Genomic DNA, 22,191 nt, shown 5'->3' with positions numbered 1-22,191 from the left:
CTGACCTCTACTCAATGGACAGAGGCTGTCTCACATCTTCAGGATATTAGCTGCATAAAACTGAAAATGGACAGTTGTTAAAGTTAATGTTTTTCTATTTTTAAAATTCACAGATAACCCATAGGTTCTTAAATATTACACAACTAGTCATTCACTTTTTTTTTTCCCAGCTACTTTCTTCATTTTATATACACACAGAAGACATTATTAAGTAATATATATGGAATTAATAAAGAAAATAATAATTATGAAAAAGAAAGAAACATTTAAGAAATTTTACTTTTTCCTTTACTATATAATTCAATAATTAAATTAATTATGTAGTAAATTATTTGACCAAATCAGCTTGTCAAAGCCTAATCTCGTCAGATCTTAAAGTCAGGACCAGGCCTGGGTAGTATTGGATGGGAGACCACTGGGAATATCAGGTGCAGTAGTGTGGCAAAATTTGTCATTGTGTCCTTAATCATATTCACCCACATTGCATATGTATCTAAATTGTAGAAAGTAGTTAAAAAAAAACACTGAAAGGGGGAGTGTGTCAACCTTTTCACTGGTAGTGTACATTTTTAAACAACAAAGTTTACCATGAGCAGTTTGTTTAGTAGATTATAGCATTGTCTGTAAAAAGTGCACTGATAACCTTTAAAATGAATGCATCATGCGATCAAAGCCTTACTGAATAAATAAACACTTGTTAATCTTAGTTACTGTAATACCATTATCCTCCCAGTCCCCCTTTTCACATATAAAACAATCATGTGCAATCAAAGAAACGTGTGCTTATGTAACTCCACTGATCCAGTATGAACGCTGCTAGCAGAATTAACTAACTTGTCTGATTTCTTGAAAGGGCTCTGTCTTTTTAAAGCACCCCAAAGGCAAACGGAGATGTGACCACCACCAAACAGCTCCATGTGATCTCCTGCCCCCTGTACACTTTGTGGAAGGGTTTTTGAAGACAATCATCTGCTAAGTGCCCCGGTGTGAGTGTAACGGTTGGCTGTTTCAGAAGGAGGGTCTAATCCTGCACCTCTGTGCTTTAAGCACCAGGACTTTGGATCAGAAACCCCAGAGCTCTACTGCAGCAGCATGTGAGTATTTACAGCGCCACACAACAAACATGCACACAAAAAATGGCTATTTAAATCACATTTTTACACATAACAAACAAATACAGAAATAATATGATTTTTTTTTTACCTTTTAAATGCTGTATTATTCCAAATTAATCAATTTTTAATTTGTAGTAATATAATAATTTATATATTTTGTCATATTATTTTGTGTGATTTTTTATGTAAAAATATTATGTCAAAAATCTGATCTTATTGCTGCCTTTTTATTTTTATTCGATATACTCAATTTTCAAATTTATTCTGCTTCTACTTATTGTAACTTAACTTTTTGATAGAAACGGTAAAATTAACAATAGCATATAGTGTTTTATCATCACAGTGTTGAGACAAATGGTTTCACTTTGTACTCCTGTCACAGTATTGTCCAGGTCTATTCTTCATTGTAATTATCTGTGCGTGTCTAACCTTTGAATGGACAAAGCAGTGGTCAGATGTTTCAGTGCTTACATAAGGCGTTCCTGAGCTGCATGAGGTTTTGTTGTTTCAAACCACTTTTAACCCAAACTCCCCCTGAGATCAAAATTCAAGAGGAAAAAGTCTGCTCAGTCCATGTGTTGGTGTTTTGGAATATTTTAGAAAATTTAATTGATAGTTCACAGTCAGTTTTTTTTTAAGTTTAAACATTAACAAAACTAGAAAAGAAAATTCCATTTTCCAGCTTGTTTGATCAATCATTACCCTCAAGAGAGTGTAGTCATTTATTGTCAAAATCATGTAAAAAGTACAGGTAACCGAAAGTACAAATCTTAATAATATTTAAGTATTTTATGCACGTATCCTTGCCCTTACAACTGCTTTGTGTGTGCTAAAAAAGATGCTGGACACCTGCCTTCAATTAAAATCACAGCCACTTATTTGTAGCACAATAACTCTCTCAGATATGTATGTTTTTTAAGGGTCCTATTTTATACAAAACTGACTCTTATGAGACTTTAGCCATTACAGGATGCTCTTACCTCATCAAAAACATATCTGCAGATGTGTTTTGTTTCATTTACACATGTTTGAGTAACCCCGTCTACCGACATGAAGTGATGTGTGATGTCATATAGTCGTACTTTTACCTTTATTTCAGCAGAGATTTGAAATTCCACGACTGAAATTATCCAAATGATTCTAGTGAAAGTGTATGGATCTTAAAAACACAGTGGAGCACATCCTGTATTGCCAAATATAGTGTAATATGGGGCCCTTTAAGTCATATCAGATTTAACAAGGGACCATGGATTTCACTGATAAACCCGTCAATCACCTCAGTCTGTAGGAGTAAAAAAAAGACAGCTGGTTTCGCTAACATCGCTATACCCTGATTAACATAATATCTGTTTATACAATGTTAAACCATCATAATTTTCTTCTCTCTTTCTGTTTTAGATATCCCTTACCTGCACAATGTCTCTCCTCACCCACATTTTGGCCGTCCTGTTCGGGATGGGTTCCTGGGTCTCCATCAACGGTCTCTGGGTGGAGCTGCCTCTGATCGTCCCTCATATCCCTGAAGGCTGGTTCCTGCCCTCCTACCTCTCTGTCCTCATCCAAATGGCCAACGTGGGACCCATTTTCGTCACTCTAATGCATCGGTTTCACCCCGGAAAACTCAACGAAACTGCGGTCATATACATTATCATAGGTTTGGGCACAGTAGCTAGCTTTTTACTTGGATTTTTTTGGAAAGAAACTCTAGTTGTGTCCGGCTTTCATCGTAGCGGTGCATTATTGGTCCTTACTTTTTTTTTAGCCACTGTAGACTGCACCTCCTCTGTCACGTTTTTACCATTCATGATGCAATTAAAGCCAGAATATTTGACCACTTATTACATTGGAGAAGGCGTGAGTGGGCTGCTTCCTGCATTAGTCGCTTTAGTTCAAGGAGTAGGTGTTGTTCATTGCATAAACAGTACCCACATTTCAAACCAAACATCCAATACTTCTTCATTTGAACTCCAAGCGCAATACCAGCCTGCAAACTTCTCCGTAGAGGTTTTTTTCTTCTTTTTAAGCGCGATGATGCTAGTTTGTCTGGTAGCGTTCATCCTGCTGAACTACCACCCCGCAGTAGCAAGAGAACCCACCAATGGACGCTATACGAATGGGGTAAAAGCCAAAAATAACAAGTGGCCCGAGCAGAATTTGATGTTAGATTCTTATAAAACCCCCAAAAGAAGAAGCCGCTTTGGGACTGGGGCGTACAGTGTGGTGGAGGTGGTGTATATATTTGTGATTCTGGCCTGGGTTAATGGTTTGTCCAATGTAGTATTACCTTCAGTGCAGTCCTACTCCTGTATGCCCTATGGGAACAATGTCTACCACCTGAGTGCTACGATGGCGGCTGTGTCTAACCCCCTGGCCTGCTTCATCGCTATGTTTCTGCCCAAAAGGTACGACCATAACCGAGGCTCCACTGTACAAAAACGTTGCAGTTTAGTTTAGTTATTAAGGGCCTGTATTCTAGTTTAGTCCGTTTAGTTGTGAATTTGTGAAAAATATGTCTGAATGGTGTTGAGAGTCTATTTTTAAATTGTGTTGAATGAGAACCATGAGGACCGATACTTTTACTTTTATTGGAGATGTTAGTAGATGAGAACCATGTGGAAATGACTGCCTGTGACTCATGGTTTAAAATTAGGCACTGTACCTTTAAGAAACTTAGAATAGTAAAAGTGGTTTAAAGTGCATCAATTTCGGTAATTTTGCACACAACTGAACTGAATATGTGTACAAAGTAAAATCAAAATCACTTTTCAGGTTTCACATTTAGATTCAATAATGCTAAACTCTTAAATATAAACTGTTATCACATTTTTAAATATTTTTGCTAGGCTGACTCGAGACAAATTAGATTCTTGGCCACCCAATCTCTTAACCTTAACAAATACAAAAAAACAACAACAAAAAACAAAAAACGTTTATTCAGTCCACTTGCCCAAATTCAGAACCACCACTGGTCTGTATTGCAATCTGTAAAACGTTCAAAGTGTCCACTAGATGGGGACAAAGATTTCCCATTTTATCTATTTGTCTATTAGTCTATATTTTACATCGAACACCCTGTTTGAATGAATCATATTGTGTAGGTAATTGATAAAAAAATAGTTTAATAGAATGTTCATCACAGATCCCTGGTGTTGATGGGGAGTCTTACAATCGTTGGCAGTGGGGTGGGGGCCTACATCATGTGGATGGCTGCCCTCAGTCCCTGTCCGCTCTTGGTGCATGGCCCATGGGGAGGAGTCATTATGGTGAGTGTGTGAAGAAATCATATGTAACAAACAGGGTTAACTCTACAGCTGGAATTTATATAGGAAATATGGGTGTAATGCATTAACAGAGTTTCTCAAGCTGTGATACGGGTTTCCAAGTCGCAAATAGAAGACAGAAAATTTTAAACTTTAATTCCAGCATTTTCTGGATTTTTATAACACAGCCTCAGCATCACCTACAGAATGAAGTGGGTCAGCATCAGCATTTCTGCATGAAACAAAACACAATTTCAGGTGCTATATTTTAATGAGGTTACACATTAGGGATGTAACAATAACCGGAATATTGTGATATCGTATCATCAGAGTTCTCACAATAATATCGTGGACCATCACAATATATTCAATTACAAGTCTCTTTGCTTAAATTAACAGTTATGGTGCACCAATAGCAAAAGACAGGGGGAACTACATAGACCATGATCCTTTGCTCCATTTCAGTGTAGACTACATGAAAAAATAACAGTTCTTTTTTTTTCACTTTTAAGTCTTAGCTCTTAGGATTAAGTCTTGTCAAGGCATTTTAAGAGGAAAAAGTAGCATATCAACAGTTTTGTTAGCCTCCACACAATATCTCCATAAACCGTGAGATGTATATCGTGAAAATATTGTACCGAAGGATTTGGATATCATTACATCCCTAATTGTGAGCCTCCCCACCATATCGTGAGCTTTCCCACGATATCGCTATAAATATCGTACCGTGAGGTTCATACAGTGACAATATCGTATTGTGACACTTGGATATCATTACACCCCTATTACACATTATTATGTATTATGTATTAGACAAATGTCATATAGGCCCTATAATTGAATGAATATAAGATTAGTTCATTATAAAACATTAAGATTGCTTTAACAATATGATGGCTCCTTCCAGTGGATAAGCTATACTTTATTGATCTCTTATGAGGGAAACTTGTCTTCTGCATTTGACCCATCCTTCAATGTCACTGGGACAAACTGTCAGGAGCAGTGGGCACGACAGTACAGCGCCCGGGGACCCATCTCCAGATCTTGAGCTAGTCTTAGTCAGGACTACAGGACTGTGCATGTTTTGGGTTGATGGAGGAAAACAGAGTGCTTGGGGGAAACCCACCCAGACACAGGGAGAAACCTCCACACAGAAATGCCCATGTGTAGCCTTATATTCTTATGCTTATTCTTGTAGGTGCTGGCATGGGTGGTGTTTGTGCTCACTCTGTCCTACGTGAAGGTGATGGTGGGAGTGATCCTGCGTGATGAAGGACACAGCGCTCTTGTGTGGTGTGGCGCAGTGGTGCAGTTGGGTTCTCTGCTTGGGGCGGTCACCATGTTTCCTCTGGTCAGCATCTTCAGCTTCTTCTCATCAGGAGACCCCTGCAACACCAAGTGCCCCTGAACCAACACCAGTCAGACTTTTACCAAACAACAATCAAGCCTTGTTTCTACAGAGTGGGACAAAACAGGAGACGAGACTCTACATTCAGTTTGTTGCCAGGTTATGGAAGATTTACACTTTTTATTTTCTGCATAATTTTGTATAGGACCAGACTATCCTTATGTGCATGAAATTAAACCAGTGATCTAAAAGCTCTATTGCCAGTTAAGCAAACTCAAGGATGTTAAAATGATGGATTACCATGTTAAGTTGTCTTTTGCGCAGATATTACTTGTGCTAATTTTATTTTCCAGTTTTGTTCTTGGTGGTGTATTTTTTAATTAAGTTACTTTCTATTTCTTCTTTATATTGCTCCAGTTGTTTAGATGGTCTTTTGTATTCTATACCAGACAAAACATGGGTCAAAGTCCTGCTCAAGGTAAGATTATCAGAAGCCTGTGCAGTATGCCACTGTAAATAACCTAATCCTCACTATAAACCCACATAGAGACCGACTCAGTGAAGGTCGGATTGTTCTGGATTTGACCAGTGAATTAAGCGTAATGTCATGAGTTATTAGATTTATTTTTTATTTAAATACATTATGTCATATACAATATGACTAAAGAGGAGTACGGCAAGTGTTATTACTAATAAATAAATACAATGATATAATATTCACAAAAAGGATCAAAATAAAACACAAAAAACATGTATGAAACAGTTACATGAAATTTTATGTTGAGCATCACTTTAAAACTTACGGTTCTTAACAGCAGTGGTGTAACTGAGCAAGACACTTCCTCCATAGATACCTTCAGTTACGCTCAACTCGCAGAATGTGTGGGACTTGGTGATTCCCTTTCACTGACACTGCCCTATAGTGTGTTCCAGGCAGTTGGAGGCTTTTATAATTCACCTTTTGGAATAATATCAAATTGAGTGCATTTTAGCTGTATTTTATGAAGATTAGACATTTTAAACATGTCTAATCAGGGCCATTTCTAGCATTGGGGTTCAGTGCAAAACATAGTTTGTACTGGATATACTGGCACTATATTCTAATCTATTTGAACTAATCTATTTAAAAAAATAAAATAAATAATAAACAGGCGTACACTTTATACATAAATAAGAGGAAAATATTTAAGCAAACATGTACACAATGACTGTTGCTAGGATCGGGTTCAAATTCAGATTTGGGCCTCAGTGAATGTAAAATCCTCTGCATGTACATAGTTTGCACATAATTAAAACTGTGCGATAACACACACGCAATAATAACTACACTTTAATTAGCCATAATAAAGCATGAACAAATACTTAATTCATAGTGAACAAATAGTATATTAAGAATTATTCAGGTTTAGTAACAACTCTATTAAGTAATTAGGGTTAGATGTTAGGGTATTAATTAGTTAGGAAGACAAATCATTTATTAAACTAATTATGAATTAGGTCTTCTTCGTTCATGCTTTATTAAGACTATTACCACTGTAACTATTAAAGTGTTACCAACTGCTCTAGTATTAACACGCATATTAAGTACTAAACAAGAATCATGCATTTCAGCAGATTTGAAAAGGTCTAACTCAGAACTGTCCAAAATATGGCCCAGAGACCGAACCTGGCCCTGAGTTCAGTTTTTGTTGGCCTTCAAGCTTCCTGCTGAATTGGCATGAATTACATAAGTAGAACTTTTTAATGCTAATTTTGAAATATATTGCTATCAGAACTTAAACCCAAACACTTTGATGTGATACAGACTTAACATAACTTTTCCAGACTTTATTAAAGGTATGGGGTTCAGTCAAATCTACTTCAAATGCAACATTCCAAACACTTAATTGTCTTGTAGTTTTTGGCCTTTTCCTCATTATGTCAAATATGTGGCGCTGAGTGAAAATAGTTTGGACCCTCCTGATCTACTACAAGGCGAGCAGATTTTACACATAATAAGAACTCTGACTTGTCTAACTTGGTTTCTTACAGCATCTCCAGCGGCTAAACTCTCCTTTGGCGTACAGATAAAACAGCGGCTGCACAAGACTCGCAATTGACAAGAAAAATATACACAATGGGACTAGCTTACAATTGTACCATGTCTCGTTTACAAACTTGAAGTTATCAATGACCATAACAGGGATGTAGCAGGTCATAGCTGTGACAGAGGTGACGCAGATCGTGATAAATGCTCGCTTTTTAGCCGGGTGGACTGATGCTTTACCAACAGGTGAATTTCTGAGAGCTCTGGCTACTTGGAAACTTGTATACAACATTATGACACTCAAAACTGCCATCAAAGAGATGGGCAGGTTGTCTGTTATGACCTCCAGTTTCTCAAAGGTTTCAGTGAATACATACATAACAGCGAGGGGGACTGAGACTAACCAGACTAAAGCAGCACAAATCTCTCTACACTTGTACTTTTTGAGCAAAGGGAAGTAAGTAGGATGGATTACAGCAATGAACCTCTCCAAGCAGGTAGAACACAACTGCATGGGTCCACCAACTTGAACATAGACAAAAATTATCTTGTGGAGTTGGCTTAGCAACAGAGGAAAGAAGAAAATAATGAAGATGTGGAAGTATGTGAGACAGTAGAACAGGTTGTAGAACAGAGCCAGGTTTAAGTTTAGGATGTCCGGTTGTTTGGAGGTGATGGTGATCCAGAGGAGGCGAGCTGACATGGGCTGTCCCAGAAGAAGAGACATGAGGTCCAGGGAAGTCAGGACAGCCTGGTACCCGGGTTTTTTCTCACACTGCTCTTCGGAGGACATGTTTGTGAATTTTGACATGTTTGTGAAGTGTCCTCCCTCATCTCGAAAACATAAAAAAGACAAACTTACAAGACCTTTTTATATAAACGTCAACTAAAACAAATGTATTTTTTATTATGGGTAATTTTAAACCCACACTTTTGCCATTGCATTCGTGTCTTGAAATCTGACAACAAACCCTTCCTTATTCCAATCATCAACATTCCCTGTGTGAAGCTAACTGAAAGCAATACTCTGTTAGAAGCACTGTTACTCAAGTTAGGCTGAATTTGAGCTTTATTTTAACAGAGTCTTAGCAGAAAGAGCTGACTTGGTTGGGAAAAAATACATAAAAAAATCTCCACTTGTACTTTCATAGCCTAATAGTTTTTGAAAGTTGTAATGCAATGCTCATTTAGAGTTAGAAGTGGTTTTGAAATATGCTAAATGTAAATTAAACTTGACTTGTTTCTTTTAATAGAACCCAAATAGAAAGAATATGAACTCTGTGGCCTATATATTCAGCACAATAATTAGATTATTTTTAGCTACATTTTATTCCTCAGCAACATATATATTATTAGGCATATATGTTTATTTCTAAATAAAACTAAACAAAACAAGATATTTTTAAAGATATTTACCATGAGGTGCATTCAGCCGTTTCTCTGGTGAAAATGACTTTGACAGAGGAGAGAACCCTGATTTTCCTAAAAGATGGGACACATATTTTTCATAAAAGTCAACAACCTAAACATCTATAGGCAGCAACATTTTCATAAACCACAAATGTTTGCTTAGATGAATGTAAAGGATAAGAACAAATTTACATGCAAATAATGTTATATATAATCATTAAGTGATTATATATAAATAATAGTATAATAATAATATATAATGTTAACCTGCCACAATAGTTCTAGCCTGATGAGGGCAGTGTGCATCTAAACATGGCTAAAATGTACCGTCCTAGGCAATCCTGCTAAAAATAATATTTATTGGGTGGAAGGGAAAAAAAAGAGGTAACATAGTTTCACTTGACCCAGTTGATATTTTACTTAAACATGGCATTTAGGCCTACTGGATTTAGAATTTACTCATGGATTACATGGAAAACACTGCAAACATGATTATAATTATATAATAATAATAATAATAATAATAATAATAATAATAATAATAATAATAATAATAATACATACATACATACATACATACATAACACTTGTATAGCGCTTTTCATGACACTCAAAGACACTTCACATAGATCAAGACATACACAAACAAATGAAAGAAATAGCTAAACAGAAGATGCAGTTATTTAAAGGCAATTTGGTGAGGTTTGGTCACGTGAGCTTTTAGGGCTTAGTAGTAGCAGAAGCAGAAGTAGTAGTAGTAGTAGTAGTAGTAGTAGTCATGGTAGCAGTAGTATTAGTAGCAATTATATTTGCAATATTAGTAGCAGTAGCAATAATAGTAGTAATAAAAGTAGTAGTAATATAATACTAGTAGTAGTAGTAATTGTAGAAATAGTAAAGATAGTAGTCAACACCCCTTGCAGGTGTTGGTGGTTCGATACAAACAGGAGTCAAGTTGTAGGAGCAGGTGACTCCTGCAGAACTACTACTACTACTACTACTACTACGAGTAGTAGTAGTAGTAATTGTAGAAATAGTAATAGTAGCTGTAGCAGTAATAGTAATACAAACAGAAGTGTGGCTGTAGGAGTGCAGTACACCAGCCAGACACATGACTATAAGACAGACTTGTCCTGGTGTTAATGACCCCTCGCTGAGAGAAGTGAAGAGTGGCTCACATTTCGTAAAGCACTCTAGGCAAATCTCCATGCCCATTCCATAGAGCCCCACTGAGCTTCTTTTTAACAGGTGAGGCCATTTTAAGATCTCTTGACCATCTCCTGCAGTACCAGGACTGCTCCTCCACCTGAGCCAACTGCTGAGAAACTCACATCTGTCACATTGCACCTGACACAGGTAAGCAAGGTGGAAGTCTCTGGCAAACAACAGCATCCATTCATTCATCCCAAAAATAAAAAAAGTAGTAGTAATTGTAGTAGTAACAGTGGTAGTGGTAAGATAATTATTATTAGTAGTAGGGACTACAGATGAAAAATAGCCTCTCTGGCTATTTCTGGTACATTTACAGAAATATTAATTAATGTGCACTGTCCCTGCTAAATAAACGAAAAATAAATAAAGAAGTAGTTGTAGCAGTAATAGTGGTAGTGGTAAGATTATTGTTATTATTGTTGTTATTATTAGTAGGCCTAATTAATTTGATGCATATCTCTCTATGTGACAAAGACACAAGGAACAATAACAGATGATGCTCATTTATTACAAATAAACAAAATGAGGATGAAGCAGGATAATAACTTGTGCAGTAAATGTCTATGGCTTCTCCCATTGGTTAAGACTCTTAAATACAAAATACATACAAAACAGGAAATATAATGTCTCCACAGTGTCAGGTAGTATGAGATAAACAGGGTTAAACAGCACTCAAAAATGTCATGTTGACTTGAATTATGCCTTTTTCCATCTAAATATGTTATGTTCATTAAGATGACATTTTAAGTTGATGAACATTAACATTACTTTTGATCAACATAAAATGGAAAAAGATGACGATAATACATTACATTTTGAAATAAAAAAAATTCTTTACTGAAAGCTCATGCTAAGAATAAATACAAACAATACAAAATGGTAGGCTATACATTGCTATATTTATATTGCTTTTGGCGGCATTTCTTTGGGTAATTTTGTGCAGTTTGCATTAGCTAACAATGCTAATTTTGCATGTAGCTTCCAGGTTGTATTGTCCAGCATCATTAAAACTGAGATGAACTGCTCCTGCTATAAGTGCAACTGGTTTAGAAAGATAAAGCTATTTTACATTTGAGCTCATTTGGTTGAAAGAAACATCAGAAATATTGCAAGTTGAGATTCCCTTATATTTGTACCACAGCCATTTCAATTATTTTATCAAAAGTATAAAAAATTAGGTACATAACATCCAAATGATTGTCGTGGTTTAAAGGGGGCTATGTGAGCCTTCTGGCCCCAGGTCCCCCTATATTCTGTCCACAGCCCTGTTTTCAGTTTTATTCGACTCTTCATAAGAAACATATTTATGGCTTTCAGTATCATGATTTTCATCTAATACAACGACTAATACAACAACAAATACAACACCATTCTAAATCATTCATTGCAATGGCAACAATCCTAAATTTTCAAAACTTGAAACCGATGAATATTCAGTTTTTGAATGTTTTAGCTATGATTGTCATGAGGACATCCAGGTTAGGTAGGCTACAACCAGGAATTTAACGACACACTCATTGAGAAAAAAGTTAAATGCAAAACATTTTAGTGCTTTTCTTACTTAAAAATTGAAAAAAAAAAGTGTTTATATGATTACAAACAAATAAACACATGAACTTATAATTCCAGTTAAAGGCACGACTTAAACGATTTCAAATGCTAGATATGGAGCATTGCTGTTTACATTATATACAAATACATGTGTCATATAATAGGCACTGAATCATTTACAAACTACAATCAGAAAGACACATAGGGAATGCTTCGTTTTGGTCTAAAAGCTTAACTACGGTGGTGGCTACTTCATTTTTACAGGTTAATATCAGTCGTTATTCTTCCTGATAACATTGAAGGCAATCCAAAAACAAGGCACGTTTAGTTGGACCCTGGTCGTCGTTAATGTTCAAATTTTATCAAAGTTTGTGCAGTACTTTTGTCATCCGATCACAAAAGGCAGGAAGAGTAGTGTCTTTGGTGTGACCTTTGACCTCTCACGCAGGAAGCTACGCATGGCTGTGGACGGAGATGCTTGACAAATCGTTCCTGATGATTTCATTGACTGAAACAGAAAATAGAGAGGAATTAAGTATTATTATTTGGAGTAAGGAAAAAAATCAAATAGAAAAGACCAGCCTTAGTAGACCCACTTCATACATTATAATAGAACCTGTAATTTTCTTTAAAATGACAGAATAAAACAGAAGATATGCAGGGGTTTTATTTTGTATTTTTTCTATGCATGGTACTGGCAGATTAAAAAACAACAACATCAACAACAACAAAAAACACACACAACCATACAATAATAAATAAAATAAAATCTTTAAAAAAAAAAAGGTCTGGACTTTAAAAACACTTTTTGGAGTACCACCTAATGATGTCACCAATTGGAACAGAAGCTTTTCAGGTCACAGACTGAATATGAATTAATAGGAATAGCTTAATGGTAAGTTAAGTAAGTTAAGTTTCTTTGTCAATATACTAGTATAATTAAATCAGAATCAGAATCCCACACTAAAGAACACAATATATTTTTTGTCTTTATATTTTGTCAGTACACTATACTATATTTTTTAAGACTATTGTACCATAGTTATTATTACTGTCAATCCTAAACTGAGTGTGGATCCTAACCCAATCCTCCAGTCTAAATCTATTTGCAGATCTAATTGCGTTAGGATGTGTTGTTTCCTACATTAGGTCGTGTGTGTCCCAATGTGACCGACAGTGTCTGGAGACATGATGCAAAGTCTGCCCCAGGTGTTGTTTTGTTCTGAGTCTTAAACAGCAGCTGAGGTCACACAGACAGGAGCAGAGACAGGTGCAGGAGCAGAGACAGAGAGACAGAAGACCAGGAGTTGAGACAGGAGCAAAGGAATGAGAAGACTGGAGCCAGGGCAGGGGTAAAGACAGGGACAGAAGCAGAGGCAGAAACAAGAAAAGAGGCAGAAGTTGCAAGAGTAGATGCAGGAGACAGGGGCAGAGACAGGAGCAGAAACAGGAAAGGAGCAGAGACGGGAGCAGAGGCATGAGCAGAAGTGAAAAATAGAGGTGCGAGGGCCCTGGAGAAACACTAATCATTTTGTGGCTCATTTAAACACTTGGAAATACAGTGTTTCTCATGGGTTTATACAGGACCCAACGCTCATTCATTATGAGAAAATGGCTCTTTAGTCCAGCAGCTTGTGTGGTATCTGAAAGGCAAAGATGGGAACTAAATATTCAAGTCCATTTTTCACAATTGCACAGGATAAATATTTGAATTTATTATGATTATTATAAACAAATAGAGGAAATCAAGATGGAATACGAGAACAATACAGGTTTTAATTTAATACTAGGGGTGTAATGATATGAAGTCTCACAATACGATATCGTCACAGTATGAACCTCACAGTATGATATTTATTGCGGTATCGTGGGAAAACCCACGATATGGTGGGGAGGCTCTTGGTATGATATTTTCACAATATAAATCTCACAGTAGGACATTTATTGTAATATTTTGTGGAGGCAAACAAAACTGTTAATATGCTACGTTTTACTCTTAAAATGCCTTGACAAGACCTAATTCAATGAACTAGAACTTAAAAGTGCTTAGAACTGTTATTTCTTCATGTAGTCGACACTGAAATGGAGCAAAGGATCATGGTCTATGTAGTTCCCTCTGTCTTTTTTTAGCTATTGCTGCACCATAACTCTTAATTTATGCAAAGAGACTTGTAATTGGATATATATTGTGATGGTCCACGATATTATTGTGAGAACTTTGACGATACAATATCACGATATTTCGTTATTGTTACATAGGGTGACCAAACGTCCTTTTTTCCCCAGACATGTCCATTTTTTGCGTCCTGTCCTGGGCATCAGGTTTTTTTTTTTTTTATAAAGTGATGGAATTTTCCGGGTTTTCATTACCGTTCATTGGGGACATTAAATTGAGCGGCTCTCATAGCTCTCTGTACACTCAGAAGGAGCGAGCAGACAGAAACAGTTGGTCAGTCTGCAACATGCCGAAGTGCAAATACACATTTAATGATGACTTGCACAAGAAATTCCCCGCTCTCCGTCCCAGTCGGGAAAGCGGGAGGCCATGTGCACAGGTTGTGAGATGAGAGGGTTTTCACAAATGGAAAAATGGTCACCCTATTGTTACATCCCTATTTAATACTGTATAATTTTCATTCAGACGTTTCAGTTTTCATAGTTAAAGCCATATTTTCCCAAAAAATTCACGCCTAGAACCTGTCCAAGTACTATTACCTTCACTGAGAAACAGGGTTATATTGTATGTCATACTAGTAGCTTACAGTAAACAGAAGTAGTGGCAACAAATGCAGTAATCAGCAGCGGTAGTACTCATAGCTGAACCGACTGCAGTCAGATGGTTCAGTTCCCAAAACTAAACTGATGCTATTACACTTCTCCTCAGACCCACAATAAAATTACTGACTCATTGAAATCTTATCTCTCCTTCAACACTCGTATGACTGTTTTAAAGTGTATATTTCCTCTCCCATTTGTTAACAGGGGCCAGTGCAGCTGTGTGGATATATGAGGCAGTGTGAACGGGAACACCCCAGCTCTGGTGTCCCTGGACAGAAGCAGGTCTTCCCTCTGTCCCATTCAAACAGCACCCCCCCCCCCCCCCCCCCCCCCCCCCGTAACCCAAGCACCCACGCACTCATCACAACAACATTACTGCAGAATTTAGGTCCCAAAACGGGGCAGTCCTTTTGCCGAAAATATAACTCACTTCCAGCAAAAGCAGAGGTCAGAGAGGGGACGGGGCCGCAAAGAGGGGGGTTACTGTACACACTCTGAAGGATAAAATTATGAGCATATTTTTGGACTTGGAATGGCTGTGTTTGCCTCTGTTTTTGGCTCTGCTATTTTGAAATTACATGGGCAGCTTGGACCCAAACTATTGGCTGAATGGTTATGGAAAATATCTAATAGTAATTTATCAAAGTAATCAATTGTAGCTGAGACTTGGAAAATCTAAACTATAATACTAGGATCACATGCATTTCAGGAAATATTTCGAAACAAGTAAACTACCTAAATTACTTAAAGAGGGGGTATTAGACTCCTATGGCGTATTAACTGCTAACTCAGACCATATTTAGATTACCATGTTACTTTTTATTGTTCTGAAAATGCTACATTCACCAAAAACAACGTAATGTTTAACAAGTCACTCCTCTCTCTGCTCACCACTCTAAGTCACTCCCCCTTCAGAGCACTATCACACCACAATCTGCGTGCATGAAACTACTGCACATTGTATCAGGTTTGTGAAGCTGTAGTGGATTGTTTTCTATCTTGCATTTTATGGAGAAATGTCGTGTGGGAGCATGGATAATGTTGGCTTGTGGGCGGAGCATTGCACAGAATTGTACATCTAACAGCTAAACAGGGTTTGGAGAGATCACTAAAGTAATGAAACATGCGTGAAAGACATCTAAAACCTCTTCAGGCATGTTTTTGATGAGGGAGCAGCATTATAAGATGGAAGAAAGCTCCAAAAATGTATTCTGGTAAATATCACCTTTTTAAATAATTGCAGCCTTTGTGATTTGCCTAGATCCTGGTTTTTGGTCAGTGGTAGCTCACCAAGATGGGACAGCAGTGATTAGAGGGTTTACCCACTATTACACAGTGGCTGATTGATGCCATGTTGCGTCCTTGGGCAAGACACTTTTACACTTTGCCTTCTCTACATATAAATAAATTGAGACTGTGCATCGTCAAAGGAGCTGATGGCGCAGATTAGCAGCCTTCCTTGTGTAGTCTGTAGGTTTTCTCCATGGGAAGGCTACAGAAGTACTTTAACTACTAACTTGGTGTGAATTTGAGAGTGCAAAAACCTCAATCAAATGCATTATTAGTACAATTCAGTCTCACACTCATTCTCTGAAGCCATATTCAGCTGTTCATTGATTTATTTCTAAACGTGTGTCTGTAGAAGTCAATTCTATAAAATACAAACTATGGAAAATGATCTGTGAATTTACAGAATAATATCCAATGGAATATCTTATACTCCCAAACAGTTAAAATAGTCCAAACCTGTGTCATTACTAAGTTTATTTGACAGATTTGAACAAAGAGGAAGATCCCAGTGAGATTCTAACAGCCTGAAGTCATTATAGAGTGAGGACAGCAGCAGCACATCTGACTGAAAAAAACAACTGGCAGCCAAGTGTATGAGAGGTTCAAAAATGTGCTTTAACAAATCCAGATTGTCTCAGGCTTTTCAAGTTTAAATACTTTTATTACATATTTGTCCAAAGCCAGACTCTTATATAACTCAGAGAAAACCCAAGGTCCCTAGTGATATCACCAACTTCATTCCATAAACTCAAAATGTAGTTCAAGAATCCACTCCAACAATGATGAAAAATGTTACAGCCAACTTATACATGAAAAAAATAATAGATTAGATAACAAAGCATTTTTATAGCTACTCAAAGCACAGAATAGTCAGATTCATTGACTCTAGTCCCTGCTCATGTTACAGTTGTAATGGGGCAGAGTGGTGGAAATATGGCAGCATTTCTTGAACTACAACCTTCCTACATCAAAACTCCAATCACAGCAACATATCATTTAAATGGTATATTCAAAATGGATGAAGTGTCTTGCCTTGCACAATACACGGCTACAAATGCTTTTATTATTTTGTTATTCAAATTTCTCATTACATTTACATGCACACACACAAAAAAAAGATAACTGTCCTTGCTAATTTAAACTGATAAAAGTGTGGTTGTATGTATGATGTCTTGTTTTAATTAGCAATTATAGCTGTGGTTTAAGTTGTAGTCCTAACGCTAAACTACCACATGCGCCTGAACGCCTCGCAGCCCCTATTCGTACCTATTTGGTTCTTTAGCCTGCATGTAGACTGGGACAAGAGTGGTCTGACAGGTTTTGGGGCAAACATGATTTGAATTCTTTTGTTTAGCGTTCTCAGATTTCTCAGTGCGTGTAAACATAGTGACTGTGGCAGCTTTTGCCTGACAGAAGAGGACCACAGATGAGGGGGGGGGATAGGTTTCACATCTGCCATCTACTGGTAAAACAAAACAAAAAAAACTAAACTAAACTTACAGATGGTAAGCAGACCTATTATACAAAATGGACTTTTCAGAGCTTTTAACCATGTTACAGTTGTTTCCCCTTCTCATTTCCTCTCTCAAAGTTGTATTTGGAGTGATTCTTGCATTTTTTAGCAATCTTCAATCGCCACCGGTATACACCCACTATTCTGGGCTTACTTCGTTCTACATTTATTTTCTTAATCAGTGATAATGTACAGCCACAAAAATGAGACCAAACTAAGACCCTGAACTACCCCTGGCCTAAACAAGGACTAAAGTCTAGAACAGGACCTACAAAGTCTGGAGCGTGCTGGTAAAAAATGAACTCACATCAGGACACATCAAGCGAACACAGCCTTAAAGACAATAATCTGGCTTTACACATGGGTAGCCTGTTTAAATAAAGACTCATTCTCTTATTTGTAATGTACAGGCCAACCCTTCTCTCTCACATTTGACTTGGCTCTGGCCTTGACCACATCTGGATTTAAAACAGAGAAGTCCAAACCCCACTGTCCCACTCCAGTGTCTCTATTCCAGTGAACCACAATGACAGCTGTAAATATTCAACATTAAGATTTCACTCACTGCTAAATCCAATCAGCACTCTGTCCCATAACAGTGTGATTTAGGCTCAAAGAGTGTCCCCTTGTGTCCCATTGAGGAATATATGTGACGGAAAGGCATCCACAGAAAAACACTAGAGCTGGGGTAAGTGCTATTGTCAGTGATAGAGTTGCAACATCTGAAGAAGAATTAGTAGTAGTAGTAGTAGTAGCAGTGGTTTTTAAGCAATAACAAATGTACAAAAGAAAATGAATAATTTAGTAGCAGGAAAGTAGAACAGCAGCTTTGAAGTGGCATTAGTGGTGATGGTAGTAGTGGTAGTAGTAGTAGTGGTGGATGGTGGTAGCAGCAGCAGCCGCAGCAGCAAAAAAAGTGTTTATTTCGATATATCTTCTTGTTTTGACCTAACCATAGTTGTGGATACTCTTAGTATTTTAGCATCTTAGCAAAGCACAAAAAAATAAATACAGGGGAAAAAAGTGATGCCCACCATAAGTACATGTGACAGCAGTTGTGGTAAAATCAACAGTTCATTTCAGCCATAAGAAGAACAGACAAATGTATGTTGATTGAATGCGTTGGGCCTAGTATTGAGGCCATGACTTCCTGTGTTGCTGAGTGCGTTGCCATGGCCCAGTTCTAGAGCTGGTGCCACATTTGAAGTGGAGCGTCTAATTGAACTGAGTCGATGTATCGATCTATGAGAACCACAACACTGACCTAAAACAGGCCCTGCTCCAGAGAGAAGCAATGAGTTACACTGATCAAATACAGAAGGGGGATAGGAAAAGTTTAAATGGTGTTGCTTTTTCTACCCCAAAGGTCTATTTTGAAGATCTATTTTTTAAGGTTGAAGGTACACTGTGTAACCTTTGTTTCTTTGCCTGGTATGTTCCAGAGTATGACATTAAGCCAATCTGTTTCCATGGTAACAGCATTTGGTATTTGACCCAGCCGTCACTGCCTGCCAGTACTGGTATGGTAGTGAGAAATGAACCAAGAACCTTGTGGTAAGAAGGCACATGTCTACTGAGTAGCTACTGATACTTGAATTAAAAGTTCTCACTGTAACACAAGGATATTGGAATTGAAACAACTTGATATGGCTGTAATGTAATGATCAGGTCTTGTCATCTACCTGTGCTGGCGTTACACAGAAGTTGTGGGGAGGGGGGCAGTAAACCAGAGAGATCACAGTCACTTCATCTAAGGACATTCAGCTTGTGGCCTGGACTCAACACAACTGTACACTACTTCCAGATAATTCTTCTTCACATACAAGCACAGCAAACAGACCAGTAGCATAAAACTGCACCACTGGGTTATAAGTGAATACATGCTAATGGTATAAATATTTTATATATAAGTGCACCTTATCAAAACGATATGCTGGAACATCAAATCGATAGCTCTGTCTAAATAAAGCTAGCTTGTTGAAAAGATACACCAGCATTTATCTGAATTTATTCAATATTTCAACATAAGTAAACATTATATTTCTAAGTTTAATGTCATATTAGGGCACAGTGTCCTGTAGTGTAATTCAAAGTTAGTTCGGCACAGAGTCACAGAGCCTTCTTTCTCTTTAACCTTAACCTAATAATAACCTTAATCATTTCTTAATCCTAACCATAAATATAATTTATAACCCTGTTCATCATTCCTTTTAATGACCGATTGTCCCCTGCACCCAACTATTTAGCTAGCACTAAGCTAAGCACGTGTTTGCTGTTCAGTGTGTGCAGAGTGCTTGGGCACATGAACTCATGTGAACACTGATCCAACTAAAATGTCACCAAAAACACAGATTTACAAGTCTTAATACCGTCAATCATGCTCCTTCTGTATGAACTCAAACCCCTTTACAATCTGTTTCTTTCATGAGCAATATAAAATACTTCATCCATGGCCACCATAATTTAACAAAAACATAAAACTGCAGTTCACTTCACGGCCACCGGGGTCATTGATTGGGAATTTTATTGTACTCTCTCCAGACCACACACTGCTGCGAGTGATCATGCATTACATTTTATGATTTCACGCCAGCTATAAATGTCACGTCTAATTATAATTACTGTAGTGGATCATTCACATTTAGACTTTTATCAAATCATACAAGAAATGTGGGCTATTTTATAATTTATTGTCCAAATTTTTCAATAATCAATTTGAGCACAATGACCTATAACAATGGTTCCACATGTCAATACACTGTAAGACTGCGGTGCTGTCACAAGTCAAACATGATTCCAGTTCTGAGAATTGAATCCACAAAACAATGCTTAGACAACAGAATAGAATTTTCAGTGCAACACTTTTTTTCCCCTTCTTTTTAAATGTGGTTGGAGACTAGTTTTAATATAGGCCTAGATCAAGACCAATCTATAACTCTTACAAAAGGGTCACATTTTGTCCCATATGTGAGATTTTTCAGTATCTATATTGTATAAATGAGTACTTGATTTAAATGTGCTCTATGAAGAAACTTGGTTTGATTTCTGAATTGAGTTTTGATACTAGTTTTATTGCTCATATTTGAGTTTCAAATCTTGGACAACCCTCTAATCCTGTTAAGCTATGGGACATCATATACACATTTTCCTCATGTTACCAGCTCACCTTTGTGCACTATATGAATAACATATGTGGGACTGGACATTCTTGATGTTATTTTTAAGACAAAAATTCAAAGCTTTGCAAGTTTTATGTTGAGTCGTTTTTGCTATGCTCAATCTAAAGGGACTTTACAGAACATGTATTAAGATGTCCCATATGAAAATGTTTGAGAATTTAAAGATGAAAGAAATAAACCAGGGTCTCTAGACAGACTGTTTATTTGAGTTGCTGTGGAGTTTTTTATTGTACTTTTGTCCTTGTCAGACTAGACACGGGGAGGACATTGATTTAAAAATGATATAGATCCAGTTTTGCAACAACTTGTGTGCACTGTTCTATAATAAACCCAACAAATGGCTCAGATTCAAAACATATGAATTTATAGTATGAAATATAATGTGAGTTGGAAATGGAACAAATGTAAAAGTCAGACATGCGCTAGAGAGCAGTTGGTTTGAGGTCCAGTTCCACTTCATTCAACTCACACTAATAACTTTGTGCAAGAAGACACATTGTTTCTGTATATTGTGTAATTGTAATTGGTGTGGTATGACTGCCATTGCATTGTTAGATTGCCCCGAGGCAGCTTTGATTTTAAAGATGACCCACACAACACTATATTGGAGGTTTAGTGGAGTTAATAAAGCTTGGCTATTTGCCGTGGTCGCACTTACTACTATTTAAACGTCAAGCCCAAAACTAAATTGTAATTCATTTTAAAAGGTGCACCATGTAAACTTTTTGGTGAAGGATACACCGTGTGCTTGTTTCCATGGAGATGTTATTTCTCTGTTTGAAATGGTCTACAATGCTATTAAACACATCTTTCTTACTTTCATTAAATAACAAGTGGTTTATTTGCTATGCATTTAATGTTTTCTTACTGTGAGAGCTCGCCTTTCCACAGATCTGACCTGTAACTTGGTCTGATGGTGTCAAGTGCTTGTCTCTGTGAAGACAGATATGTTTAATGCTACACTGTAGAACAGGGGTGTCAAAGGATTGAGGGCCAATCAAGAGCCATAGACGAATACAATGAATTATTTAAAAAAATTGTATTTATTGTTTAGAGCCTTAACAGGATCTAAGCGTGGATGGACCAATCTTTGATATTGGCTTAATCAAGGTGGATTTTTGTTTTACAAAATACTGTAAAATGAATATAGGCCAATTCACCTAGAAGCCCAAGGGCCAAGAAAAATTGGTCTGAGGGCCACATTTGGCTCCTAGGCCATAGTTTGAACATGCCATACAGTAACATCTTGGAGACAAGCAGGTAGCAAACCCTTGACCAGAAAAGTTCATCTTTATAAAAATAATAAATAGCAAAATATATTAGAGTACATAAGACACCTCTCTTGTACACCTAAAACACAGACACAGACGTCATGCACTAGACACAGTGGTACCAGTCCAGCCATAATTGTAACTTGGGTGAATTCAAACAGACATTCATGCATTTCCACTCAGACATTCCCATGTGTTATTTTTGGACCAGTGTAATCATTATTAGACACTAAAGCAT

General features: G+C 37.2%; 2 protein-coding genes across 2 annotated transcripts in view; one reads left to right on the top strand and one right to left on the bottom strand.

The window, feature by feature from the left end:
- Nucleotides 1-1,054: 1,054 nt before the first annotated feature.
- On the top strand, nucleotides 1,055-6,389 carry si:ch73-196l6.5 (riboflavin transporter 2). The gene is made up of 4 exons (XM_055157467.1): nucleotides 1,055-1,094; nucleotides 2,514-3,517; nucleotides 4,255-4,378; nucleotides 5,574-6,389. Exons 2-4 carry the CDS (start codon nucleotides 2,532-2,534, stop codon nucleotides 5,781-5,783), a joined length of 1,320 nt encoding a protein of 439 aa, XP_055013442.1. The 5' UTR covers nucleotides 1,055-1,094; nucleotides 2,514-2,531; the 3' UTR covers nucleotides 5,784-6,389.
- A 4,481-nt stretch (nucleotides 6,390-10,870) lies between these two features.
- Nucleotides 10,871-22,191, bottom strand: part of nfatc1 (nuclear factor of activated T cells 1) — a 67,485-nt gene continuing 56,164 nt past the window's right edge. The window contains exon 10 of the mRNA XM_020939321.2: nucleotides 10,871-12,430. Within this exon, the coding sequence (XP_020794980.1) occupies nucleotides 12,375-12,430 (56 nt within the window). The 3' untranslated portion in view covers nucleotides 10,871-12,374. The remainder of the gene's footprint in view (nucleotides 12,431-22,191) is intronic.

The sequence above is a fragment of the Boleophthalmus pectinirostris genome, unplaced genomic scaffold (genome assembly GCF_026225935.1).
Source record: "Boleophthalmus pectinirostris isolate CB_2022bp ecotype Guang Dong unplaced genomic scaffold, ASM2622593v1 HiC_scaffold_21, whole genome shotgun sequence".
In the NCBI taxonomy this organism is placed as follows: Eukaryota; Metazoa; Chordata; class Actinopteri; order Gobiiformes; family Gobiidae; genus Boleophthalmus; species Boleophthalmus pectinirostris.
Note: the sequence above shows the minus strand (reverse complement) of the source record. Positions and strands in the feature narration are given on the sequence as shown.